The sequence below is a fragment of the Myotis myotis genome, unplaced genomic scaffold (assembly GCF_014108235.1).
Source record: "Myotis myotis isolate mMyoMyo1 unplaced genomic scaffold, mMyoMyo1.p scaffold_m19_p_1, whole genome shotgun sequence".
Lineage (NCBI taxonomy): Eukaryota > Metazoa > Chordata > Mammalia > Chiroptera > Vespertilionidae > Myotis > Myotis myotis.
This window is the reverse complement of record NW_023416313.1, coordinates 43,235,097-43,261,333: the sequence shown is the minus strand read 5'-3', so window position 1 is coordinate 43,261,333 and position 26,237 is coordinate 43,235,097. Positions and strand designations below refer to the sequence as shown.

General features: G+C 38.7%; 1 protein-coding gene and 2 pseudogenes across 1 annotated transcript; 2 read left to right on the top strand and 1 right to left on the bottom strand.

Moving 5' to 3' along the window:
• On the top strand, positions 1–21,221 carry LOC118669365 (transmembrane protease serine 11B-like protein). Its single transcript, XM_036335500.1, has 10 exons — positions 1–107; positions 9,146–9,261; positions 13,119–13,237; positions 13,336–13,403; positions 15,669–15,829; positions 16,495–16,533; positions 17,045–17,219; positions 17,951–18,210; positions 18,687–18,829; positions 20,418–21,221. Exons 1-10 carry the CDS (start codon positions 100–102, stop codon positions 20,577–20,579), a joined length of 1,251 nt encoding a protein of 416 aa, XP_036191393.1. The 5' UTR covers positions 1–99; the 3' UTR covers positions 20,580–21,221.
• Positions 5,669–6,294, top strand: LOC118669376 (annotated as a pseudogene).
• Positions 21,222–21,508: 287 nt separating the features above from the next.
• On the bottom strand, positions 21,509–25,082 carry LOC118648921 (annotated as a pseudogene).
• Positions 25,083–26,237: the final 1,155 nt, after the last annotated feature.

The window sequence follows — 26,237 nt, the reverse complement described above, 5'->3', positions numbered from 1 at the left end:
TGGTTAGCACATTTACCTGAGAACCACTGATCAGGACAAAAGAAGTGCAGAAGTTTCCTTTATTGCTATTGACATCAACAGCTAATATATCGGCACATTATGTATAGGTAAGTGGAGATTTGCTCGCCTAAAATTCCGACAAAAATAAAACTAAACTATTTCCTCAATATGACCCCCACCCAAGGACTGTAGTGAAATAACTGAGTTTAGGAGGAGTTTGTAATTTTTCCACAGATTTTTAAAGTTCCTGCCTGGAGACAACCCTATCACACACACATATTTGTTTTAGAATCTGTAGTTTTGTGCAGTGATTCAGGGAGTGCTTCAGAAAGGTGACATGCAGCTTAACAGAAGTGTGACTTGTTGTAAAATGGAAAAGAGGAAACAAAGATAATTTTTTTCCTCATAAATCAAATGTTAAATTGTTATTGGTGGTGATCATGATTATGAGTTAATTGTTTGTTTTTTAACATTTTGTGCTTTCTAAAGTGCTATCATAAATATTGTCTTGAATCTTATAGTATTATTGCTTCATAGCTGGTTTTTTTTTGTAGAATCATATATAAAACCTGAAAAGTCTGTCACTTTTAAGCAGCTATTTAATCATGTATTTTTATCTGTAAAATGATCATGAATTAGAATGGTTTAATTATGTATAAACATGTGCTTTTTATTTTTATCGCGTATCTAACTAGATAATTATTATGTGAAGTAAACAATGATAATTAATGTCATTTTAAAAGTTTACTTTTAATTCACAAAACATTTTCATAAAAATGCATGCAAAATAGCAAAATTAAGTAAAACTAATTATAAAATATTTAATGTTCAGGTAACTGTATAATATGAATGCATACTTATACAAATATTTCTCTAAAAATGTTCATCTTGAGCCAATAGTTGAGCCCTTTAAGACACACACAGACACACACACATTTGTTTATTTTACAACATCAGTATTCACATAAAATGTTATTAGAAAGATTATACTCACTGTAATAAGATATAGTAAGAATATTTTTTCTTGAACTAAAGTAAATATTTTTAATTAAAGATGTTATATTACTCCTACCCTGATATTTTCTTATTAATCTCAGCTCTGATATATCAGCAAAAAAAAAAAAAATGTAATCATACACTTTTAGCAGTAGAGAGGAAACACAATTGCTTTGTTTTGTTTTGCCTATAATACAGTCATCACTTTTATGCTGGGTGGGTGATTTTCTTTTTACTCATAGGCCACCTCCTTCATCTCCTTCAACATTTTGATACTTGTGTGAACTCCCAACCTAAAAGATTTCAAAGGATTAACCCATTGCTCCTAAGCATTCCTAGTTACCTAGGAAAGCTTTAAACCCCATTTCAGTGGTTAGCTACTCAGAGTGAGCCATTAATCTGATTATCAGGAAGAGCTTGAGTGGATTTGGCAACATGGTTGATTCTGCAGGTGCATTTGAAGAGACCTTAGTCAAGCCTGTGGTTGCACTTGGCTGCCAGAATGATGAACACCAAGAGAAGAAAAGGAACACTGGGAGTGGAAATCAAAACTTCAAAACCACATTTTATCAATTCCATTTTTTAAAATTACAGTTAGTCTTACAGGATAAAATGGGAAAAATCTCAAAAGAAAGCTGTGTTCTAGATGCTTGCCAAGGTAGCTTGCCAAAGTAGTTCATGGTCAGAAGTTTTTAATAACAAGATATAATTAATATTCTGTATGCTCTTTCAGTAAGTTCTCTTATGTGATTTTTTTTTCAGAAGAATTTGTAGTATGAACTACCAGAAAGATTGGCTAAGTAGCTGAGAGATTTTTCTGCCTGGGAAGTCTGTCACTTTTAAGCAACTATTTAATCTGTGAAATAGTTTGTAAGATCTTTAGTTTATGAGCTAAAGATTGCTACAACCCAGAGGAGCATCTGAGCTAGTAACAAGCAATAATCAAAGTGGACAAAGAAGAGAGGAAGTGTAAATATACAATTCTAGACTGTTTTCAATGAAGGACAGTTGAAAATGAGGATGCTATTTTAGTTCTTTTTCAAACGATTGTGTCTAAATGAATTCTAAGACATCTTATTTGATTAAATTTTAATAGATTTAAATTTACTTATGTTCTTATATGATACAAGTTCTTAAACTGTAGAAATAAGAGAAAAAAATTTCACAAATCTATATGAAGGTAAATATTTAAAGATAAAACTAGTCAATATAAGAAATGTATAAATATAATCCTCAGTTAAGACACTATTAAGGAAAAAAAAAGAGTAAGAGTTCATGGGAGAAAGAAAAGTAAAGAAAGGGTGTGGACTAAGGGTGTAGAGAACCAAGCAGTGAGCAAAGCAGTTTTGGTGGAGCTGAATGCTTATGTTATGAAGTAAGTGCTAACGTATCAATGAAGGGTGAACAATATTTTGAATTTGACACTTAAGAAAGAAGCTGACAATTTAAAGTCTTTTGAGAGACATCAAACAATATGACTCTGCAATTCAAGAAATGTCTGAAAAATCAAGAAATTAGTTGTAGTTAGAATGGAAACAAATCTCTGTCTTAAAAAGAGAAATACCAGTTTTGCATCATATTTCATACAGCATGCACTAAAATACACTAATCTAGCTTCACAGCTTTGTTTCTTTCCTATTTTTGGATGACTCTTCAGTTGATATCCACAACTATCAATCTGATATCTACTGATATCAGATTAACTATCGATCTGATATCTCTAGTTGTATACTGAAAATTTAAATGTCTCTCAAACTCAAGATATAAAATACTTATCATTTTTATCCTCAAATTACCTCTTCTAGGCTTCATTTACTCTCCTTTAATTCTTGAGATAAAGACTTATGTCATCTTTAACATATTCCCATCCTTTACCAATATAGCTAACTAATTACAAAGTTCTGACAAATATTATATTGTAATCTTTCTCAAATTAATCACTTTTTTTCCTTGCTACCACCATCCAGGACTCCATCGCTATGTTCCCATAGATTATAGTAGTCTCTTTACTCATTGGTCCTCTCATTTTTCTCTCTCCTTTAAACTATCATCATGCAGACTACTTGCAAATTCATCTTCTTAATCACCACATGTCTTCATGATAGTTATGGCTCTCCTGATTAGTACTGAAGGCTTTCCACAAACTGTATTCCTCTGATCTATCTATCTATCCTTCATGATCTAGTTGTCCTTAATATCTCTTGCCTTCATGCATTCACTTCTTCAAAAAGTATTATCTATAATGTGCTAGACACCACCCTATTCCCTAAGTATAAAACAAAAATAATGACATGGCCCCAGACAACAACATGGTCACAACTATAAGTAAAATGATTTCCATATAAAAATAAAAACTACTTTCAATGTAGACACATAATAGGCTGGGCCATGGAAGACGTCAGGGAAGAGGGGATGACAGAGTTGAGTAATAAAGTTTGAGTGTAATCTCACTGGGTAGACTTGAGGTGGGCATTTTAGGTAGAAGATCAGAATGTGCAAGGATATGGAAATGTGAAAGAGTTGGGTTGTCCATGGAACTCGGAGTAGTTTGAAATGACTGGCACATAGATTAGAAACAGGTGGAAACACAGGTTTAAAAGTGAAATGAGATGGTGGAGAGGTTGGCATATGACAGGGGCATAGTTATTTATAGAACTACTAGAGGCCCGGTGCACAAAAATTTTGTGCACTCAGGGGGAATGGGGGGGTCCCTCAGCCCGGCCTGTGCCCTCTCGCAGTCTGGGACCCATCAGGAGATAACGACCTGCTGGCTTAGGCCTGCTCCCGGATGGCAGAGGGCAGGCCCAATCCCTAGGTGCAGCCCCTGGTCTGGCTCAGAGCAGGGCTGATTGGGGAGTTGGGGCGCCGCCTCCTGTCATGCACAGAGCAGGACGGATCTGGAGGTTGCGATGCCACCCCTAGTCACGCTCAGGGTAGGGCCGATTGGGGGGTTGGGGCACCGCCCCCTGTCACACTCAAGGCAGGGTCGATAGGGAAGTTGCGGCGCCACCCCCTGTCATGCACAGAGCAGGGCCCATCAGGGGGGTTGGGGCTCCGTACCCTGTCACACACAGAGCAGGGTTGATCAGGGGGTTGGGGAGCTCCCCCTGTCATGCACAGAGCAGGGCCAATAGGGGAGTTGGGGCACCGCCCCCTGTCACACACAGAGCAGGGCAGATCAGGGGGTTGAGGAGCTCCCCACTGTCACACTCAGGGCAGGGCCGATGGGGAGGTTATGACTCTACCCCGTCACACACAGATCAGGGCCCGTGGCGGGGGGGGGGAGGGTTGGGGCGCTGCCTTCTATCACCCACAGAGCAGGGCTGATCAGGGGGTTGGGGCGCTGCACCCTGTCACACACAGAGCAGGGCCGATCAGGGGGTTAGGGTGCTGCACCCTGTCACACACAGAGCTGCAGGGCAATCAGGGGGTTTTGGGTGCTGCCTCCTGTCACGCTGATCCCGGTGCCGGGAGGCCTCGGGGCTCCACTGATCCTGGTGCTGGGAGGCATATTACCCTTTTACTATATAGAATAGAGGCCTGGTGCACGGGTGGGGACTGGCTGGTTTGCCCTGAAGGGTGTCCTGGATCAGGGTGGGAGTCCCCACCGGGGTGCCTGGTCAGTCTGGCTGAGGGGCTGAGGGCTGTTTTCAGGCTGACGGGTGACTGAAGCTCCCAACCTCTCCTTTTTTTCTTTTTTCTTTTTTTTATTCTGGGCCAGCTTTAGCTCTGAGGCCTCGGCTGCTGAAAACAGGTTTCTGGCCTTTGTTTACCGTCTGTGTTTGATACAATGTTGCGGTCTGGCTGGCTGAAGCCCGGTTGAGTAAAGAAGATTTCTGGGGTTTTTTAAACTTCTATATTTGCAACATAGTTGCTTAGAGTTGCAGCTGAGAGGCCGGCAAGTCAGGCGGGGAACGTTGGAGTCCTCCGTCACTGAAGCAAGCAAGCCTCCCTGTTCGCATCAGCTGCCTGGCTGCCGGCCGCCATCTTGGCTGGAAGTTAATTTGCATATCTCCCTGATTAGCCAATGGGAAGGGTAGTGGTCATACGCTAATTACCATCTTTCTCTTTTATTAGATAGGATGAAGAAAAAGCAGAGTGTAGGGTACAGATAAAGAGTTCAAAAATATAATAACAGAGTTGTAAATATTCTCCTCTAATGCCTGGTCTTTTCTCAGTAGCCTAGGAAATAAGGCTATCAGCTAAGACTGAGGATGGACCAGATAGTGCTGGAGGTTTGAGGAAAAATAAATGTGAAATAGTTTCAAAGAGAGTAAAAAAAATTGTGAGGATTAAAATTTTTTTTTTCTCTTGAAAACATCAACACAATTAATTTTGATCTGAAATCCAATATATCATAAACACTGCCCCTGATGTTGACATGGTTAAGTGAGAATCTGCAGCACCAGGAGTATTAAAGTGCAAATTCTCAGGCCCTTTTAAGAATCAGAATTCATTAGATCTGAGGTAGGATATACTAATCTGCATAGTTAATAAACACTCCCAGGTATGTCTGGCTAAGGTCATCCTCCAATCACACTTGGAGGAGACCTACCATATAAGACAAAATATCAATACCTTTGTTTGACATCAAAGGTGGTTCTTGTTGTTGCCTCTCTGTTGATGTCAGGATTCTCTAAAGAAACACAACCTAGTTTTGCAGTTAGGAATTATGAGCAGCAAAGTCTCCTGAAACACAGAGGTGGCGTGGGAAGTCCTGCACAGGAACCAGCACAAGCGTCGGAAGTTTTTGGAGACTGCAGATCAGTTTGAAGAACTATGACCCTCAGAAGGACAAACACTTCTCGGGCACTGTTAGTCATAAGTCCACTCCCCACCCCAAACTCTCTGTATGTGTTCTGGGGGAGCAGCAGCACTGTAATGAGGCCAAGGCTTTGGATATCCCCCACATGGACATCAAGGTGCTGAAGAAACTCAATGAGAATAAGAAACTGGTCAAGTTGTACCATGCCTTTTTGGCTTCAGAGTCTCTGATCAAGCAGATCCAATGAATCTGGGGCCCAGGACTGAAAAAGTTTAGCAAGTTCCCTTCCTTGTTGACCCACAATGAGAACACGGTGGCCAAAGTCGATGAGGTGAAATTCACAATCAAGTTCCAGATGAAGAAGATGCTGTGTCTGGTAGTGGCTATTGGCCACGTGAAGATGACAGATTAGCTTGTGTACAACATCCACTTAGTTTGTCAATGTCCTGGTGTCATTGCTCAAAAAGAACTGGCAGAATGTCCTGGCTTTGTATATTAATAGCACCATGGGCTAGCCCCAGCGCCTGTACTAAGGCCCAGCTTAACAAACCATATTGCTACTGTTAAAAAAAAAGAAAATAAAAAAAGAAACAGAACCTATAGGACAGGGGTGGGCAACCTTTTTGTGAGGGCGTGCCAAAACCAGCAAAATCTCTGACTCAAAGTTCTTCTGCATGCCAACCCTAATTTTTTGAGAACATGTTACGCCTACTTGATATCTCTTAAGGTGTGTGTATGTGAAGAACCTTGAAGAAATAATAAAATTAATTCGAGCGACAAAAACACAGTATATGATGATGAAAAATACATTTATTTATTTATTTATTTTTTTAAAAATATATTTTATTGATTTTTTACAGAGAGGAAGGGAGAGAGATAGAGAGTTAGAAACATCGATGAGAGAGAAACATCGATCAGCTGCCTCCTGCACACTCCCTACTGGGGATGTGCCCGCAACCCAGGTACATGCCCTTGACCGGAATCGAACCCGGGACCCTTGAGTCCGCAGGCCGACGCTCTATCCACTGAGCCAAACCGGTTTCGGCGATACATTTATTTTTTAATGTATATATGTACACTGATAGTCTGACAGAAAACTTTATGACTCCGTTTGATATTATTAGTGGGACTTTTGCTGCTGCATCACTGATGACAGAGATTTTACATCAGGTTTCTATTTCGTGACCTTCAGAGATATGCACGAGCTACTACTTTCATCCGTCAGGCTACTCCTATTATGAGACTTAACAAAATTCATCACTGAGAACAAAGATTCACAAGCGTATGTCGATGAAACCAAAACACTGGTCGGATCTAGGAAGGCAGGGAGAGTTAAGGCAGAGGCATTGAAATTGCTCTTCCCCTCTCTCGTCAATCCATGTTTATGGTCTTTAAGATAACTTGTTATGTAAAATTATTTATTTATCTAAGATGCACCTACACTGAATTTATCTGAAAAATAAAAAAGTCGATGTTAAGAAAAAAATTGTAAATGGAAGATTATAAGAGAGGGTTTCGTGTGCCAGCAAAAGTTACTGGCGTGCCATGTTTGGAACACGTGCCAGGGGTTGCCCACCCCTGCTATAAGATATCTCTTTTTCTAGATAGATGATAGATAGATAGATAGATAGATAGATAGATAGATAGATAGATAGATAGATAGATTATAGATAGGTAGATCCTATTGGATATAATACATTACATATATATCTATATGCCCATAAATTTATATTTATCTATCTATATAGCACTCATCATATCTATCTAATCTATCATCTATCTAGCTAGCTAACTATCATCTGGAGAGTGAGAGATTTTATTTTAAGGAATTACTTAACAAAGTTGTGAAATTGGAAAATATGAAATTCATAGGAGAAGTTGGCAGGCTGCAAACTCAAGTAGGATTTCCATGTTACACTCCCAGGGCAGAATTCCTTCTTCTTCCAGAAACCTCAGCTTTAGCTGGGCCATGGAAAACTTTATCTGATTGGATGAGGCTGAATTATCTCCTTTATTATTGAGAGTAATCTTTTTGTAAAGTCAACTGATCATAAAAGTTTATCACAGAATATCTTCACAGCAAAATGTAGTCTAGTGATTGACCAAACAACTTGGGACCAAGCCTACCCAAAGTTGACATAAAATTAATCATCATGCCTCACAGTTTGCTGCAAGAAAATTGAATTGCTGGCTCTTCTTTGAGCACTACATGTTGTTTCCTCTTCTTAGACATGTTTCCATGCCTCTTTGTCTGGAAAGTTCTACACATATTTCAACTTAAGCAGTGGCTCTCAACACATACCAGTATTTATCCAATATAATAAAACCCTAATATCGACAGAGCAGCGGGATGACCGGTCACTGTGATATGCACTGACCAGCAGGAGGCAGACACTCAATGCAGGAGCTGCCCCCTGGTGGTCAGTGTGCTCCCACAGGGGGTGCACCACTCAGCCAGAACCTGGGCGCATGACTGGCGAGCACAGAGGCAGTGGCGGGAGCCTCTCCCGCCTCCACTGCAGGCGGGCAGTAAGGAGTGAGGGGTCCCAGACTGTGAGAGCCCCAGACGCAAGAGGGATGTCCACCTGCTGGGGATCAGGCCCAAGCAGGTAGGTGGACATCCTCCGAAGGGTCAGAGACTGTGATAAGACACAGGTCGGACTGAGGGACACTCCCAGTGCACGAATGTCATGCACCAGGTCTCTGGTTGTATAAATGAAACAGTGAAAATCTCTTATTTGTTGTAGGTTGATTATACCATGCTTGTCTATAAAAAATCGTTTTTTGAATTATATCCATAAACAAACTAATAAGAGAGGTGAACACTGCTTTGATCCAATATAGCACTTCACATTTGTGTGTACACGTTTTATATATAATAAGGACATAATAAATAAGATAGGCTTATGATCATACTTTAAGAATTATGATAGGCTTAGGCATTAAGAACTTCTAAGACATTTCAATTCTCCACCCCTCTTCCCCGGCAACCTGGCAAGCTGGTCACTTACTGATACCAACTTTATCACTATCCACTGATCATGGGAAGGAACTAGATGCTAAGTATAGATAATTTGGCACACCAATCATCAAACTCCTGAGAAATAAATTCATAGCACAGATCCAGAGAGGTTTGCTTATAAAGGTAAGCTCATGGACTTTCTTTCTTCCCTCCCCTCTTTATTCTCTCTCTCTTCTCTCTCTCTCTCTCTCTCTCTCTCTCTCTCTCTCTCTCTCTCTCTCTCTCTCTCTCATCTTAAAATGTCTTTTGCTATTACTGTGCCTAAATTGTGGAGCTTCTAGATATGAGCAAAAGGAAAAACAAATATTTAGAATGACTGATTTTTTAAATATGTCCTTCATATGTATGTCCTTTTCTTTCAGACCAGTCACAACTTCCCGTACATCTTTGCCATTATGGATAATTGCCCTTATTGTGTTTGGAGTGTTGGCAATCCTGGGAATAACTATTGGTCTCCTGGTTCATTTTCTGGTAGTAGGTTGGTAAAATATACATTTTTACTCATTATAGTTTGTTGTAAACTTTATTTCCATTTCTACAAAAAAAAAAAGAGGAGATAATTGCAAGCAATGAACTATCTCTATTTAAAATGTTTCTTTCTGGAATCACAGATAGAAGAATATACTAGATATGAAAGCATAGCTACATATTTGATAGGCAGAAAAAGTGCTCTTTCAAGAGGGTGTTATATATGTTATTTATAATTAAAGTATTACTTATTTTATGTGAAGAAGATAAAACAAATAATATTGCATTTTGACTAATTTTTATTCCTAATAAAATATTAATATAAAAATCCCTTTAACATAGATAAAAGACTTTGAAAACATGAGGATAGTTGGAGTTACTATTAGAAATAATGTTTTGACTGTAGACAATATTGTATTTATATCCTGCTATGAAAGACAAAAAAAAATCATCATACTCCTCATTTTTCTCCCACACTTCCCTGCAATTTATAAGCAATATTATTATTATTTTACATTTTTATTGTTTATAAAACTTCTTTCTGGTGTGTAATCATAATCACTACAGTTTTTTAAGTTTTGAATATGCTTACCATTAACCATTTTTCCATGACCTTGGCATGATTGGATTTTCCCCCTACAAAGTTATATATACTCATAATTTAGAGTCTAACTGGCAGAGCTTTTTATAAAAAATGCAGATCCTCCTCCCCTATTTCCAGTTTCTCAGAGGCAACCACTTTCAACTCTTTAAGTTGATTCATAATATTGTTATGTTCTAATTTTTCAATTATTGGTTTTATCTATTCACTTTATACTATGGAATATGAGGATTCTGTGCTCATTCACATCCTGGCTACATAGCAATTCACTTGGGATTTTACTTCAGTAACATCTTGGGGATTACTTTCAATTGTCTGTTGGACTTAATTTAATGCCTGTATTCCATATTTTCTTTTTATTATTTTATGTACTCAGTTATGGTGGAGTATATATTCTACTCTAGGAGCTTTCTGAGAAGTATACGTTTTTGACAACTTGTATGTCTGAAAATGTCTTAATTCTATTCTGAACCTTAATAAATAGTATAGAAATTTTGTATAAAAATCCTCACCTGAGGATATATTTATTCATTTTAGAGAGAGGAAGGGAGAGAGAGAAAAACATTGATGTGAGAGAAACATTGATCACCTACCGTACCCACTCCCACCAGGGATCAAACCTGCAACCTAGTACATGCCCTGACTGAGAATTGAACTCGCAACCTTTTGGTGTACAGGATGATGTTCCAACCAATTTAGCCACCCAGCCAGGGCTCCTCTTCCATTTCTTTACTGAATCCTACAGATTTTCTTCTTCACTAAATTGTATATTTTGAGCTCTTTATTCTATAATATCTTTAAGACAATGGGAAATACTAGTAAAAGCTTTCCTTTGTTTCATGATAATTATAAAAAGCTTCTTACTGGATCCTTTGTAATTATTATTTACTCTTTTTGATTTGGACAAGACTATTTTCAAAGGATTATTGTGAGAAGTGAGTCTAGGGGTGGCTCAGAGGCTAAGGGAGTTTGGAGCTTATATTTTGGTTTGTCCCCTCAAATGTTCTCTTATTCAGTCTGTTATTTTTCTTTAACACTGGGGCACATTTACCTTCAGTTTTTAACGCTTAAGAATCCAGGGTTGCCCTGAGGATAGTTCCTTAATTTACACTCTCTGAATTATGGCAGAGGGATTTTGACTTCTTCCCTTCACCCCAGCTTAGCTCCAGCAAGTTGCCTCAGCTGGGAGATTAGACCACATATAATAAAAATGTCACAGTAGTATGGTTTCACTTTTATTTTCACTGCTGTCATTCTGCAGTGTCAAAATAAGTCTCTACAGAAATATTCCTTATCTTTTTCTAGAATCTGAAGGTTTATTACTAGAATCATAGAATCATTGAGAACTTTTAGAAAAATCTTTATTCATCTCAACTTGTGAAGAGGTGAATATCTGCTCTATATCCTTTCTCACCTTAGTGTATATTTCAGTTTTTGTCATATTTGCTTCATAGTTTTTTATTTGGAGTCATGGCTGTTTTCTTTTTTTCCCTTCAATTTAAGCCCTCCACCTTTTTTTCTCCCCCCCCCCCAAATCTGGAATTAAAAACAGGAGAATATTGAAGTGTTTATACTCTGACAGCTTCAAATATATATGTTCTCATAATTGATGCTTAAACTATGTTATTAAATAGAGAACTCCTAGTATAAACGAATCCCCCAAAATGACAACATCATGTGTTTGTGTAAGTTTTCCTTACAGAAATAAGTTATAAGTAACCAAGACATGCCATAATTATAAAACATGTTCCTTCTTTCTGCCCCCTTTTCCATCTTTCTCAATTGCTATTGGTATTTGAACCAATAGAGCTGGGAATGTTAATCATAAAGTCTAAGTAAGCCTTATCAATACCTCATCCCTAAGGGGTTATTTTCATCTCATCAGGTACCAACAGAGCACAATGGCTGTATGCACAGTGGCCCATTAGGGTTGCTGCATAAAATTAAATTAAAAATATGATATTCAAGGGTTGATTTCCTTGTTCCAGAGTATGGTTTCTTAGTCTTAAATGTCTTAGACAATTATATATTCAGTTTATCCACTGTACTTGGGGAAAAATGCTCCATGCAGTTGAAATAAAAATTTGCCAATTTATTGTTTTCTACATTGAAAAACATTCATGGCTGCCTAATTGGTGTAACAGGTAATGAATATTTAGGAATCTAATCAAAGAACTGAAGCATTTATTGTGAATAGTAAGTTATAAAAAATGAATTTGGATACTTTCAAGGTCTACTTTTGATATTTATGGTAAAACCTAATAAACTACCATTGCAAAACTTGGTCTCCGTAGTAAAGGATCCATGACTTACAGACAAGCTAACTACAATTAATAATTTTCATTCATATATCATTATTTATAACCAACCCATTTTCAGCATTTTATTTAGCACTTTCTGGCTTTTTTTCTCATTACCTTTCTCACTGTAAAATATTTTACATTTATGACAGCAAAATAGTTCATATTTTATTTTAAGTATAGTATCTCCCTTCTTTGAATTCATATATAACAATTAACTTTATCACTTAATTATCCTTATGGATATCTCAATAGTAATGATTTAATCCTCATTGAGCCTGTGTCTTCCACAAAATAGTTTTTAAAGGCAATAATTATATTGCAAAATAAAATTAACATTTGTTTAGAGCTTATTATATGCTAGATAGAGTTATACAGTATCTAACATATTCTTAGATGCTTAATATCGATTAAGATTACAGGTAAGATACATCAGATACCAAACAGCTTAGTGTCTATGAAAATTTAGGAAGGAAATGTAATGGATTAAGTGTGGGCTTTGGACAGACCAAGTTTTGAGCCTTGTCTTTCTTACTAGCTATGTGATATTGGCTAAGGTACTGCATAGCTCTAAGACTACATTTCTCTGAAAAAATGGGTATACTTCATCTGGCTTTTGTAGAGTATCTTTACACAGGAAGTACTTCATAAATGGTAACTATTTTTATTGTCTGACAATTGATTATTCTAGACAGAAATTTTATTTATATATGGTCCTACCTGTCTTATCAAGATGTGGCAACTCTTTATGATTTTTGTCTAATATATATCTACTTCATTCTTGGTCTTATAAATAGTTTTCACAATGCCCAGGTTATCTAATCAACCATGCCAGAAAGATTCACAGTATTTATCAATATCTAATATGAGCACAGTTCTTACTAGTTGGTATTACTATGTCATCTATATCTGGATTGTAAACCCATTTCACTTAAATAATTCTTGCATCATTTCTTTATCTCACAGAAAACACAGTCTACTACTACCAAGGTAACTTTAAGGTTCTGGATATCCCATATAATAGAAATTATGAAAGAGAGACATCATCAGAAAATAACTATCTTAGCACAATTCTTGAGACTAAGGTAAATTAGTATTTTCCTATATATTTACTTGTTAATTATCTGAAATATAAAAATATTATTGGAATTTGATGTTTGACTCTATGTGTTCTCTTTAACAGATGGCAGATGCATTTCAGAGTTCTAGCATTTACAAACAATATCTCAATTCTCAAGTTATCACACTGGTGTAAGTAACTAACAGTAACATAAAAAAGATCAACCTACCATAATATTATTATGCTTATAATTCTCCTATAAAAGTCTACTATAAATATGTTACAGTAATTAGCCAATGAGTTACTAATATTCAATATTGTCCTAAGCTAAGTGTCAGATTGATTGTTGACTATAAAACCAAAGGAAATATCAGGCAATATAACTGAGTTCATTAGACCTATTGAAAATGTTATCAATCCTTAAATTAAAGAAAATATATCCCTCTGGTGTCCTAAATTTTTATATTCAGACAACATTATTAGATGGTCCCTTAGACTGATGTTTGAGGCTCTGACATTTTTATTTAGCAGTAGCATAAACACAGGTCTTGTTTTCTCCTGTCTTCCTCCTCGCAAGTCAGCTAAGCACTTAATAGAACTGTTCTAGAGTTCTTAGGGAAAAGAACATATCTATACCATGCTTTGATATTCAGGCATCAAAGCATGGTATATCTCCACAGCAAGAAGTGAAATACCTGTGCTGTGTTCTCTGCATGTGGGTTTGGAGTAGCATGAAAATGCAGAGGGAATCCTAGAATAGGAAATAGACAACCTGAGCTCAGCCTTTGCCACTTAGGAGCCCTAGAACCTTGGGAAAGTCACCATACCACTTTGCATCTGCTCCCCTGTCCGTGAAATGTTGATAATGACACCTACACTGCATCACCCATAAAACTGTGCTCAGGATCAAAGAAGATAATATGCATGCACAATTTGCAAATAAACACATTTCAAATGAAGGGAATCATGCTGCTACCTTCATCAATGCCACCAGACTGCCTACATTTCCCCTACTTCTGGAACTCATGGACCTGCTGGAATTGCACAATAAATCAAGATTTCAACTAGCATTAACATTGAGGTTTAGGTTTAGTACTGGAAAGAAATAGGAGACTAAAATTAAAGGGCCATGTACCTCTCAGACAAAACTGCGACCAGAAGACTTCCTTTTTTGATACCAAGACAATCTTTCTAGTCACTTCAGCTATCTATAGCGAGGGAGGGAGAGGTAGTGTCTCATTTGGCACATCCTATGACAATAATCAAACTCTCACTCCCATGAGCTGGATGCTTCCTGGGAATGATTATTGATTTATACGCCAAAAGACGGTAGCTCATTAGGGAGATCCAAAGCATAATAGTGTCACTTCAGACACTACCCTCAAGGATGCTTGGCAATTCCATTAGCCAGCCTCTTGAGCTTCCTCTCCTTTTCCGTTTCAAACAAATCTGCCTTGAGCACCACAGTCAGGTGATCTTCCTCAAGCATGATTTTACTCAACTTCTCTTCACTGCTGGCCTTTGGCTAGCATTAAAGGCCTTCCTAAGTCCGGTCTCTTAGACACCATTGTCACTAGCTGACTGGGCAGAGGGAGATAGAGTGCACATGTAAAGAGCCAGGTTGTAGTCAATCGTACTGAATCTGGATCCTAGTTGAGTAGCTGTGCAATCTCGAGCACTTTAGGTAACCTCTCAGAACCTCAAGTTTTCCTTGTCTATCAAATGAAGATAATGACACCTGTGCTGCAAGGTCACTGTGGAGACTAAGTGTGATAATAAATGTGATAAGCAAGTATTACGAACACAGCAGATGGCCAATAAACACCAATTAATGTCATTGCTCTCTAGTTATTCTGGAGTACTATTCCTCCTCTTCTTCGCCTGATGACATTTTCTGCTTGATGATGAAGCAGCAATAAAAATGCTTAAGGGCCAGTGTGTATGTCAGCTCTTCCATGAAAATTTCTATGATCTTTTAAGTAAAAAGGGACTTATTTTTTTTATTATTATCAGCAGATAAGATAAATACCTTACCACTTCTGACATATTTATTATAGTCACTTGTATACATATTTTATTTCTCTTAGAAACCTGGACATTTCTTGAGGGTGGGAAATGTGTCCTAGTCACCTTTGCATGGCCCAGTTGTTTGTCTAGCAGTTGCTCAATAAATGATTAATGAATGTTTGAATAAATAATCCCAGTTCTTCTACCCTGTGCCTCAGGCCTTTCCTATTTTTCAGATTTGTAGAACTATTTCTCTTCTAAGCTGAATAATATAGCTGCATATATACTGTTAAAGGGTAAAATGTAGTTAGAAGCATAATCCTGTGATTAAAGTGAAGGTACTGCACAGACCCCTAAAAATCAGAAGAAATCAAGATATGAAAGATCAGGCAAAAAAAGAAGGAAATGTAATTTTTTAGCAACATATGACACCTTTATGTTGTTTCCAGTCCTGATAGCAACAGCGTGACAGCACATATATTGCTGATGTTCAAGGTTCCCAGATCAATGAAGGCAAACACAAGAAGAAGAATTGAAAGCATCTTACAGCAGATGCTCAGTAACAACTCAGGATCCTTGACTACAGATCCTAATTCTCTTAGGCTTGTGGGTAAGCTCATGTATTAGATGACAGCAGTATTGCTTTCTTCTTTTTATCTGGACACATATCACAAGCACCAGAAACAAACATGATCCTCAATATTTTTTTAAAATGAATGTCATTGTTTTACATCAGAGCATTCTTCATTACTAAAAACACTCAAATCATAATGTCACACCTTAAAAGTGGTCTGGTGGGAAAAAAGCTAATTCTTATTTAAAAATGGATAGTAAACCTTTGAACAGTTCCTAGAAGTAATGGTGTGTCTTGCTATTCTTTTCAGGATCTCCTGTGGCTTTCAAAAACTGCATAGGATCTGCTCTTATGAGAGCTCACTTTTTAAAAGTTATGTTTGTATGCTAACAGGAATCAGGTTCACTTGTGGGGACTTCCTGTTCTTACAAAGGAAGACACTGGTAGTTTTCACTCTACGTGATACACAATGTAATTTTAATTAAGTAGAAGGAAATCTCTCACATGGAACTATGAAGATGATACTCATATCACATTCACATACAGTAAAAGAACAATTCAAATAAACCCATGTTCTCTCCTTCCTATCGACATTTTATCCTGAGAGTGTTACTGTACCTATCATCTCACTCCATGGGTTCCAGGGCCAATGGACTAATGCCACGTATTTCATTTACCATGTCCTTTTTGTTCTTTTTCAGAAACCAATAAGGTCGATACTGAAAGGATTATCAACAGCCGTAAGTTCAGATACCTTTTACTTTAAATATGTAAGACGATCTAAAACATAAGTCAAGATTTGTTACTTTTGGCCAGGCATAGGTCTACGTGCTTTACATACAACTTACTTAATCCATTCGAAACCATTCTAAATTAGTTATTATCACCCCATTTTAGAGATGGGGAAACTGAAGCACAAAGAAGTGGCATAATTTGCCTAAATTCAACCAGCTTGTAAAAGGTGGGAACAGAACTCAAACCAGGGAGTATGGTTGCAGAGGCCATGGACTTAACCATGATTTTACATGCCTCCTATAGCTTTTATACTCTTCAAGTGCCGAGATGTCTTGGAGGTCCTATGGAGGTGATTCTGGGGTTGCTAGTGATTCTTATAGAGATGATTCTGTTCCTACCAGAGTAAGATATTGTCAGACAGACCATACAAGAATATCTCACTTCACTCTCAGCTTTATCATCAAATCAACATTATTTACCTATTCTCAATGGAACAAAACTGACTCCCTCTGACAGGCTGTGGGAGACGAGCAAGGATATCAGCTACATATGATAGAGTCAAGGGAGGTTCCAATGTTCGGGAAGGAGAATGGCCCTGGCAAGCAAGTCTAAAAATAAATGGCCGACACTACTGTGGGGCATCTTTGATCAGTGACAGATACCTGGTGACTGCAGCTCACTGCTTTCAAAAGTAAGTTCATCATGTTGCCCAGGCTAGGGGGACCAAAAGCCCTGGAACATTCCCAGTTGACCTCCGTTATCGCAGTTTAATTATCGGTAGCACACCCTTTCATTCTCAAAAGTGTCCTGGAAGGTTTGGAAGATAAATGATATGGTAAACCAATCTAAGGCTTTCCTACCTTACCAACAAGAACGGGAAGAGTCATTCATTCATACTATGACATATTTATCTCACATGATTCTTATCTCATGTCACTTTATACTGCAACTACTTGTAGTTGCTAAAACACATCATCCTATTTCATAACTCCCTCCCCCTCTTCATGGGCCTGTCCCCTTGTCATTTTGTAGTCACATGTGACTCAGCTCTATAGCTTCACCCAAAATGCTACTTTCCCCAAGAAATGGTCCATTTCCTAGTGCATGTATATAACTGTGGCCCCACTAATTATATACACAATCATTTAAGCAATCATAACTGCCTGTGTTTATGTCATCTTTCATTAGACTTAAATTTTTTGAAGGCATGGGTTTATTTTTATATATGTATCCTCATAGCCTTACATAGTGTATATTGAAAGGAGTCAAAGAAGGCTTTTAAAATTAATTTAAAAGTCAGGTTCTATCACTATTAATGGATTATCAAGGAAGGAAAAATTAATGTCATGAAAGGGGTATAATAGATGCAGATGGTATTTCTATCACTTTGAAGTAAATACAAAATGATTTTTGTTTCTTTAGGACACTAAATCCAAAAAACTATACTGTCAGCTTTGGCACCAAAGTAACTCCCCCCTATATGCAACACTATGTTCAACAAATTATTATTCATGAAGACTACATCCCAGGCGAACATCATGATGATATTGCAGTTGTACTGCTCACTGAAAAAGTTTTATTTAAGAATGATGTCCATCGAGTTTGTCTTCCCGAAGCCACACAGATTTTTCTACCAGGTGAAGGCGTTGTTGTTACAGGATGGGGAGCACTTTCGTATAATGGTAAGTCCAGGGAAATCTTAACATAGTGAGTAAGGTACAAAAGCAACAAGAGAAATTAGTGAGTTAGGTACAGAGTCAAAGGCATTGTTTACCTCTGGATGCCCAGTACTCCCAGGCAGCTTCTCAGAAAATGCTGCATTTGGAGCTGTGGCTTTGCAAATTGCCTTGCTTTAGAACATTCTAAGGAGATCAACTTGTGAAAACTCTCTAAGCTGGAGAACCGAAGTGAGAAAGTTCTGGTCCAAAGATGTAAAAAGAGAGACAAAGGCATAGGAAGGCAGCACTAGGAGGATGATTCAAATTGTTCTCTGAACATTTCTTTTTCATTGGTTTTACTGCGAGGGAGCTAAGAGAGCTTTCTCATCCTAAGAATAGCAAGAGTCAAATATAGGTCTTATGCACAAAGGAAAAACCAAATTTTTCATCTTGCTCTGTTTCAGAGCAGCTCTTTTGCTGAGAATATTTGCTTCTTTTAGGTAAATACCCAACGATACTTCAGAAAGCACCTGTGAAGATTATCGATACAAACACTTGTAATTCTAGGGAAGCATACAATGGTATGGTGCAGGACACGATGCTATGTGCTGGGTACATGGAAGGACATATTGATGCCTGCCAGGTAAATCTGAACATTATTCACATTGGACATACAAATATAAGTAACTGCTATTATTTTATGAAAATTTTCAACATGAAGAGAATTCTATACTTGTTAATCTGTACTTTGACAATCTGTCAAACTCCCTCAGCTGTGGCACTAAAGTGATGTGATTCTTCCCTATATGCAACATCTATAATAATAAAACATAATATGCTAATTAGACCGGACAGTCTAACGACCTTCCAGACATCATTCCAGATGTCCTTCTGGACGAAGCAGCAGGGCCAGGGGCCGAGGCAGAGGCGGTTAGGGGTGATGAGGCAGGCAGGCGAGTGGTTAGGGGTAATCAGGTAGGCAGGTGAGTAGTTAGGGGTAATCAGGCAGGCAGGCAGAAGGGTTAGGGGAGATCAGACAGGGAGGTGAGTGGTTAGGGGTGATGAGGCAGGCAGGCAGAGTGGCTAGAGGCAATTAGGCAGGCAGGTAGGCAAGTGGTTAGGAGCCAGGGGTCCCAGATTGTGAGAGGGATGTCCGACTGCCAGTTGCGGGATTGGGCCTAAACTGGCAATTGGATATCTCCCGAGGGGTCCTGGATTGCGAGAGGGTGCAGGCTGGACTGAGAGACTACCTTCCCCCCACCCCCCATGCACAGATTTCATGCACTGGGCCTCTAGTGTGTTTATAAGTGTTTAACAAACATTTATGTTGGACTTACTCTGAGCCAAGCACAAACTGGAGTCCTTTACAAATATTAATCCTTTTAATCATGACTTTGTCATGTAGCTACTATCATTATTATAATTTTATAGATACTGAAATGGAGGCAGAAGAAGGTAATGTAATTTGCACAAGGTCACACAGCTATTAAGTGAGAAAGCTGGCATCCAAAACGAGTAGTCTAGCATCACAGTCCATAATACTGATCATATTTCAATAAAGAATCAGTCTTAGGTCCTAGTCAGTTTGGCTAAGTGAATAGAATGTCTGCCCATGGACAGAAGAGTCCCAGGTTTGACTCTGGTCAAGCGCACATATCTTGGTTGCAGGCTCCATCCCATACACTGTCAGGGTGCATGTGGGAGGCAATCAATCTCTATCTCTCTTTTTCTCTCTCTCTTTCCCACCCTTCCATTCTCTCTAAAAAAATCAATGGAAAAATATCCTCAGATGAGGATTACCAACAAGAAGAAAGAAAATCCACCTCAGAAAGTTTTCAATTATTTTTAGCTCATTTTTTTCTTATATTTTTAGCCTCCTCATGGTTAGGGGTCTGGCTACTTTTCTCAGATAGGAAGCCCTCTATTGCAAGTTTATTAATAATATGTCTCCCAAAGCTTTCTCATGGAATTAGACCTTATAACCTATCAGTTCATGCCTTCAAGGTTCAGGTCAACTCCAAAGAGCCCCAGAGAATATATTCTGGATGATTACAGTTACGTTCTGGCCAGTCACAGTTATGATTAAGGATGAAGAATGGATTTACACCATGTACCTCCCTGTGATCTTTATGAAGCATGAATCACAAACATCATCTTGGCTTTTCATACAGGGTAATTTAAGTATCTGGGAGTAAATTCTCGCAATGATAAATATTTTTTGTTTTATTTAGGGTGACTCTGGAGGACCATTGGTTTATCCCAATTCTCGACATATTTGGTACCTTGTTGGAATAGTGAGCTGGGGTGTAGAATGTGGAAAAATCAACAAGCCAGGTGTCTATATGCGAGTGACTGCCTATCGCAACTGGATTGCCTCCAAGACTGGTATTTAAGAGAAAAGTATCTTGTAGAAACTATCTTAGGTCATTTTAACCTATTACTCCTAAGCCTTATGTAACGTGGATTTCCAATTAACGTATACAATGATTGTTTAGAAAAAACTGTGGTCCTGAGGGAATATTTATGAACTTTAATTTTAAGCAGATGCCACAAAAGAAGAAATCTCATGTTTAGTCAAAAAAGGCCTAAGAAAGCACTCTTATAAAAAACTGACAATTACTATTTGTTTTCTATTTCATGCACCCACATCATGAAATACAGCTCTTGGTTTTAGGCATTCAGACTTTGTAGAATTATGAAAGTATGTTTTTGTCTATTGCAAGTTACCAGGCAACACTGTGAGAGTCTGGAACCAACACCTTCTGAGAAGTGGGTTGGAATGTTCTGTATCTGCCCTCAGATCATAGTTTTTGTGGAAGGGCTGTGATTGTGAACTAAATCTTGTCAGAATTTAGGCACTAACTTAGAGTCTCTTAATTGGGTGCTAATCAACTCTTTTAGTCAAAGAATTTCACCACCAGCAAAACTGGGTGAAACAATTCATCTTAGATTTACAGATACCAGGTGCACTAATTCTTTAATGTTGATACAGGCTTCTGTAGAAATTCTTTATTTGTAACATATATAAAAAGAAGACATGGAGATGTCTAATGTATTTTATATTCAACAATAAAGATAAATTTAAAAAAATAAAGGAAAAAAAATAAAAGTAGATTATCCTTGTTCAATATAACATTTTTCTTTTCTTTTTGTTTGTTTTCTTATTAGTGTTTTGCAGGTGACTTCCTTCTTTTATTTTTCCGTTATTGCTTCCACTTGGTCAAATATTTGGGAAAGGGCAACAGGGTGGTTAAACAGCTACCAGGAGGCAGGAAGGAGAGGCTTGGCCAGATCAGGGGCATGCAGTGGGCAAGGGAGGCTCCTAGTTACACTTGAGGATGAGGCTGAATGAGCCAGGGATGGGGCCAGACAGCTTGCGGAGTTTGGTCAGGTGATTGTCTATCCTCTCATGAGTGTCAGCTCTGGGTTTAGGAAGTGTTTCTCCAGGAAGCAAAAGAGTTGGGGGACATGCAGATAGAGCTCAAGATGTGCCTCGCCTTCCGGGCCAAGGAGGTTTTCATTGGTGTGCAGGTTGCCACCTCACTCTTCTTAGGATGGCTTCTGAATTTCCTGGAAAAGGGCTCTGTTGCTGCGCTGGTTTTACAACTTTAAGAGATGAGGGTGTGCTCTGCTTCTCCTCCTCTAACTCACAGAAGTGGCACAAATGGACCAGGGTCACATGATCCCGTGGTTATGGAGACCCAGAGAGAGGCAGGTAAGGGAGGCCCACAGATGCAGGTTGATCAGGCTGTGACAGCAGCCTCTACCTCAGAGGAATGAATTCTGGCTGATTTGAGGGCTCATGGTTCATTGGCGACTCAGAACCAACCATACACAAAAAAATGACATCTGTGGGTCTCAGAAGTGGATGATGGAATGACCAAGGAGAAGGCTCTGGAAGCTGCGGCTGGGGGCTGAGGAGAAAGGAGGGTCACTGGAGGCTGGAGGGCAGTTGCATCCAAACAAGAGACAGTTGCATCCATACCCACATACCTGCCTGTAGTTGGTTGTTTTATATGCGAGAAATGCTAATTACTGGCCATGTTCTTGGTCTCAGTTTGTGGAAGTGAGCACAGAATCCTGTTTTATGAACCATACAATGTTCATAAATTCAGTGACTTTAGTTTGTAATATTCATCTTTCAAGGGTACAAATTTTTATCAGTCTCTACTAAAATTTTGACTCAGAGGCTTAACAAGAGTCCTTAAACAGTGTTTAAATTTTATTTAAGCTTCCACTACCAAGTTTGGATATATAAAAGGAAATGTTTTACCTATTGAATTTTCTCCTCCCAGAAAATATAGATTTTACTCTCTACCTATAACCATTTTCTATATAAAACCTGGAATAAATATATATCATATACAACCATATAAGTTAGTTATTCCAGAGTTTCATAAATTTGTTTTTAATGGCAGTTATAAGTGATTTTCCATCATCTATAACCCTAGTTTTTTTAAGTGTTCAAAGACCAAAGACTCTTAAAGAAGTCTTGGCATATTAAATTCAGTTATTATCTACCTTGTTATTTAACCCATTTGGTTATATAAGTAACATCAAATATTGTATTATTCATTACAATAAGAAATCCTATATAATAAAGAGGTAATATGTAAATTGACCCTCACTCTGCCACGCTGTCACAAGATGGCTGCACCCACAGTGGAGGCAGGGTTCCCGTAGCAAACCATAAAGAATGATCAGCAGGGACCTGAGGCTGTGTGGCACCAGGCCAGGGCAAGAGACCTGAGGCTGTGCCCCCTTCCTGGTGGGGCTTGAGCGGGGACCTCAGGTCACACCCCAACCCCAATGCTGGGCCGGGGGACCTCAGGCTGCACCCCCACCCCAGTGCCAGGCTGGGGACCTCAAGCTGTGTCCCCCGCCCTGGCGCCAGGCCAGGGAACCTGACGCCACACCCCCAGCCCAGCGGAGCTTGATGGGAGACCTGAGGCTGCACCCCTTGCCTGGTGGGGATTGATGGGAGTGGGGCCAACCGGGTCTGGGTCTCACGCGATTTTGAGGTGCACGCGAGTGGGCAGGGATTTGACTCTGGGTCCCGCGGCATGCCCCAGACTCTGACAGGAGGAAGATTTTCATATACATTTTACTAATTTTCTTTCATCTCTGACACGTCTATTATAGAGAAAGGGCAAATAGCAATATTAAAATATTTCCTCTAATTAATTCCCTTTTGATGTGCATGAATTTCATGCACTGGGCCACTAGTTAAACAGTAAAACAACATTTATTGAGTTCTTACTATGTGTCAGGAACAATTCTAATAACTTTACATGTCCTATCCCAGTTAATCCTTATGTTCTATGAACTATACCACTATTATAGTTCGGATGAAGACATTGAGACATAGATTTTAACAACCTTGCCAAGGATGCAAAATAACATTTATCCTACATCATTCTTCCTCTTAGTCCATCACAGAAGTCCATGATAAGGAAGGGACTTTGACCTGAAGTGTGAACAGTTCACATTTTTTTCTTTGTTGAGGTTGTTTTGTTTGTTTGCATATTCTGAAAAGAGTAAAACCCATTATAGCATTGGTTAGTGCCTAACACTAGTACGAAGTTCACAATGGGAAACGATACCAGTAGCACTTTTACAAAACCATTTATATTTTTGGAGTATTTTACATATCTCACTTGATCCTATATAAAAATGCCTTCTGAATCTTGACCTGGTGAATTTGGTTCCCACTGCCAGCCCGAGCTTGGGCCCTTGGCAGCTGCTGAGGCTTTGTCTGGAAGGGTGTTCGGAAGGTCGTCCGGAAGATGTCTGCCCTAATTAGCATATTACACTTTTATTGGTATAGATTTGGCTTTTGACAATGTCCTCAGTTGATGGCAGGTTCTGTAAATAATTTTTCTATAAAACCAGTATCTAGATCCATTTACGTTTTTTACTGGGCTTTTTATGGAATCTTATCTTTTTAGTTTATAGTTGCTCATTTTTTTTTTTCTGTAATCACTCTCAGCTACAAGACTTTCCATATGCCTCTCTAGACCTGCTCATATATTGCTGACTTTCTTACAATTTTTGGCTTACTCATTTTCTCAAAAAGTGTTTAAGAAACAAAAACAAATGCAACAACAACAAAAACACCCTTGAATTTGTGGCATGCTTTCTTTTTAAAAAAGCTACTCTTCTGGGAAAGAAGATGGCCTGAGCCCTCAGCATACTCTGAAGAAAGTCTTGTGAAGGCTGAGATGGATATTTTTATTGTTGCCCATGTTCAACTGGGCTTTCATTCATTTTCCCCCTTGATTTTATTTTCCCAACTCTATTTCATGTGGCTATGTAATTTCTTTTACAAATGAGCCTGCTCAGACAGTTTCAAAATAATAGTTGACTTTTTACAGCACGAAGTTAGCCTCTTAGTAATTTGCTTCAACTAAAAATCTACATGCTTTTCTCATGGATTGATGAAACAGGTTGACAGGGTCCTTCTATCACTCTCTATAGTTTCTGGGGTGCGTATCAGGGTGGGAGGCAGTTCCCTTTATACTCAATCACAGCCATCTTAGCCTGATCCTGCTTATTCCGATTTGGGATCTGCAGCATTCTCGTGTAGCCCCCATTCTGACCTTGGTACCGAGGGACCAGCGCTTGAAATAGCTTTGGGATCAAGTCCTTCTCTGTGAGCCAGAAGTCAGCCATGTGCAGGGCTCTTTGATTGGCGTCTGCCAGCTTCCCATAGTCGATAAGCTTCTCAGTATAACCCTTCAAGATATCTCGTCCATGCGCGCTCAGGACGCCTTGATGTTTGGATAGCACCAGTCCTGTAAGCAAGTTCCACAACAGGTGGATGAGGGACTTGGGACCAAGGCCCAGGCGCAGAATACGTGGCCATGGGAGATGGTGGCAGGGACCGACGGCTACATGTTCCCTGCTGCTCCCCAAACACCTGGAGCTGGAACTGGAAACCCAGAATTTATTCTTGTATTATATTTATATTTATTATTACTATTATTATTATTAATCTACTTTTACCCACCCCTGTACAGGAAATACTAGTAGACAAAGCAAAACAGGACCAAGTTGGGAAGTGTGCTTTCTGTAAGCTTTCTCAGAAGGTAAGGTCACATAAAGATGGACTAATTGCCCAAGAATGGTCTTGGAAGGCACACTAGAGCAGTAGTGTAAAGCGTGGACATTGGAGTCATCAGACCTGTGTTGGAATCCCTGCCATTGCCCAGGTGTATAAACTTAGGCAAGTTTCTTAACTCCCAAGTGTCCAGGTCCTTGTCTGCAAAGTAGGAATGATAACAGTATCAAGGCTATGTAACGTAATGAATATAAAGCATTTAATACAGTGCCTAGCACATAGTAACCCTCCTCCCCCCTCACGCTACCCAGATGATCTGTTGTTACAAAAGGTAGGTTTTCATGAGAAGGGATAATTTGGGCAGGTAGAGAGTGTGGAAAAAGGCTGGCATTTCAGGTGAGGGGAATAATGAACTTGAACAAAGCAATGAACATGGTACATGTGAACTCACTGAGAGAAGTGCACATGAAGGAGTGGAGGGACAGGACTGGGCATATGGGATTGATCTGGAGGAGTGGTTCCCAGCTTTGGAGCCCTAAGAGAAGGAGTGGGATGTGTAGTTATCAGAAGGAATCTTCACATCTATTAGTTCTCCAAGCAATACTTTAAACTGAATATATATTACCTAAGGCTTTTAAATACATAGAGTTGTAGTTGAAATTAATAAAATACAATTTAATTTAATGAACCATTAAATTAATAAATACTTTTCAATATATCAAATAATTTCTGTTCTTCATGTCTCAACTTAAATCTCACACCCTCAGAGAGATACTTACTCCTTTCACTACTTAACATAGTCCCCATGCCCACTTTACTCTCTAGTCCTTAATCTGCTTTACCTTGTTTCATAGCACCAAACACAACCTGGAGTTATGTTGTCTATTTGTTTACTCTCTCTCCTCTTTTTGATTATAAACTATCATGATGGAAGGGACTTTGTGGTATTCAACTACCATCACTCCAGCATCTAGACCAGTATCTCTACATG

Coding starts and splice junctions, on each gene's coding strand:
- LOC118669365 (XM_036335500.1), top strand. Junction 13,404..15,668: donor TCTCAAGTTATCACACTGGT/GTAAGTAACTAA, acceptor TGTTGTTTCCAG/TCCTGATAGCAACAGCGTGA. Junction 18,830..20,417: donor GACATATTGATGCCTGCCAG/GTAAATCTGAAC, acceptor TGTTTTATTTAG/GGTGACTCTGGAGGACCATT.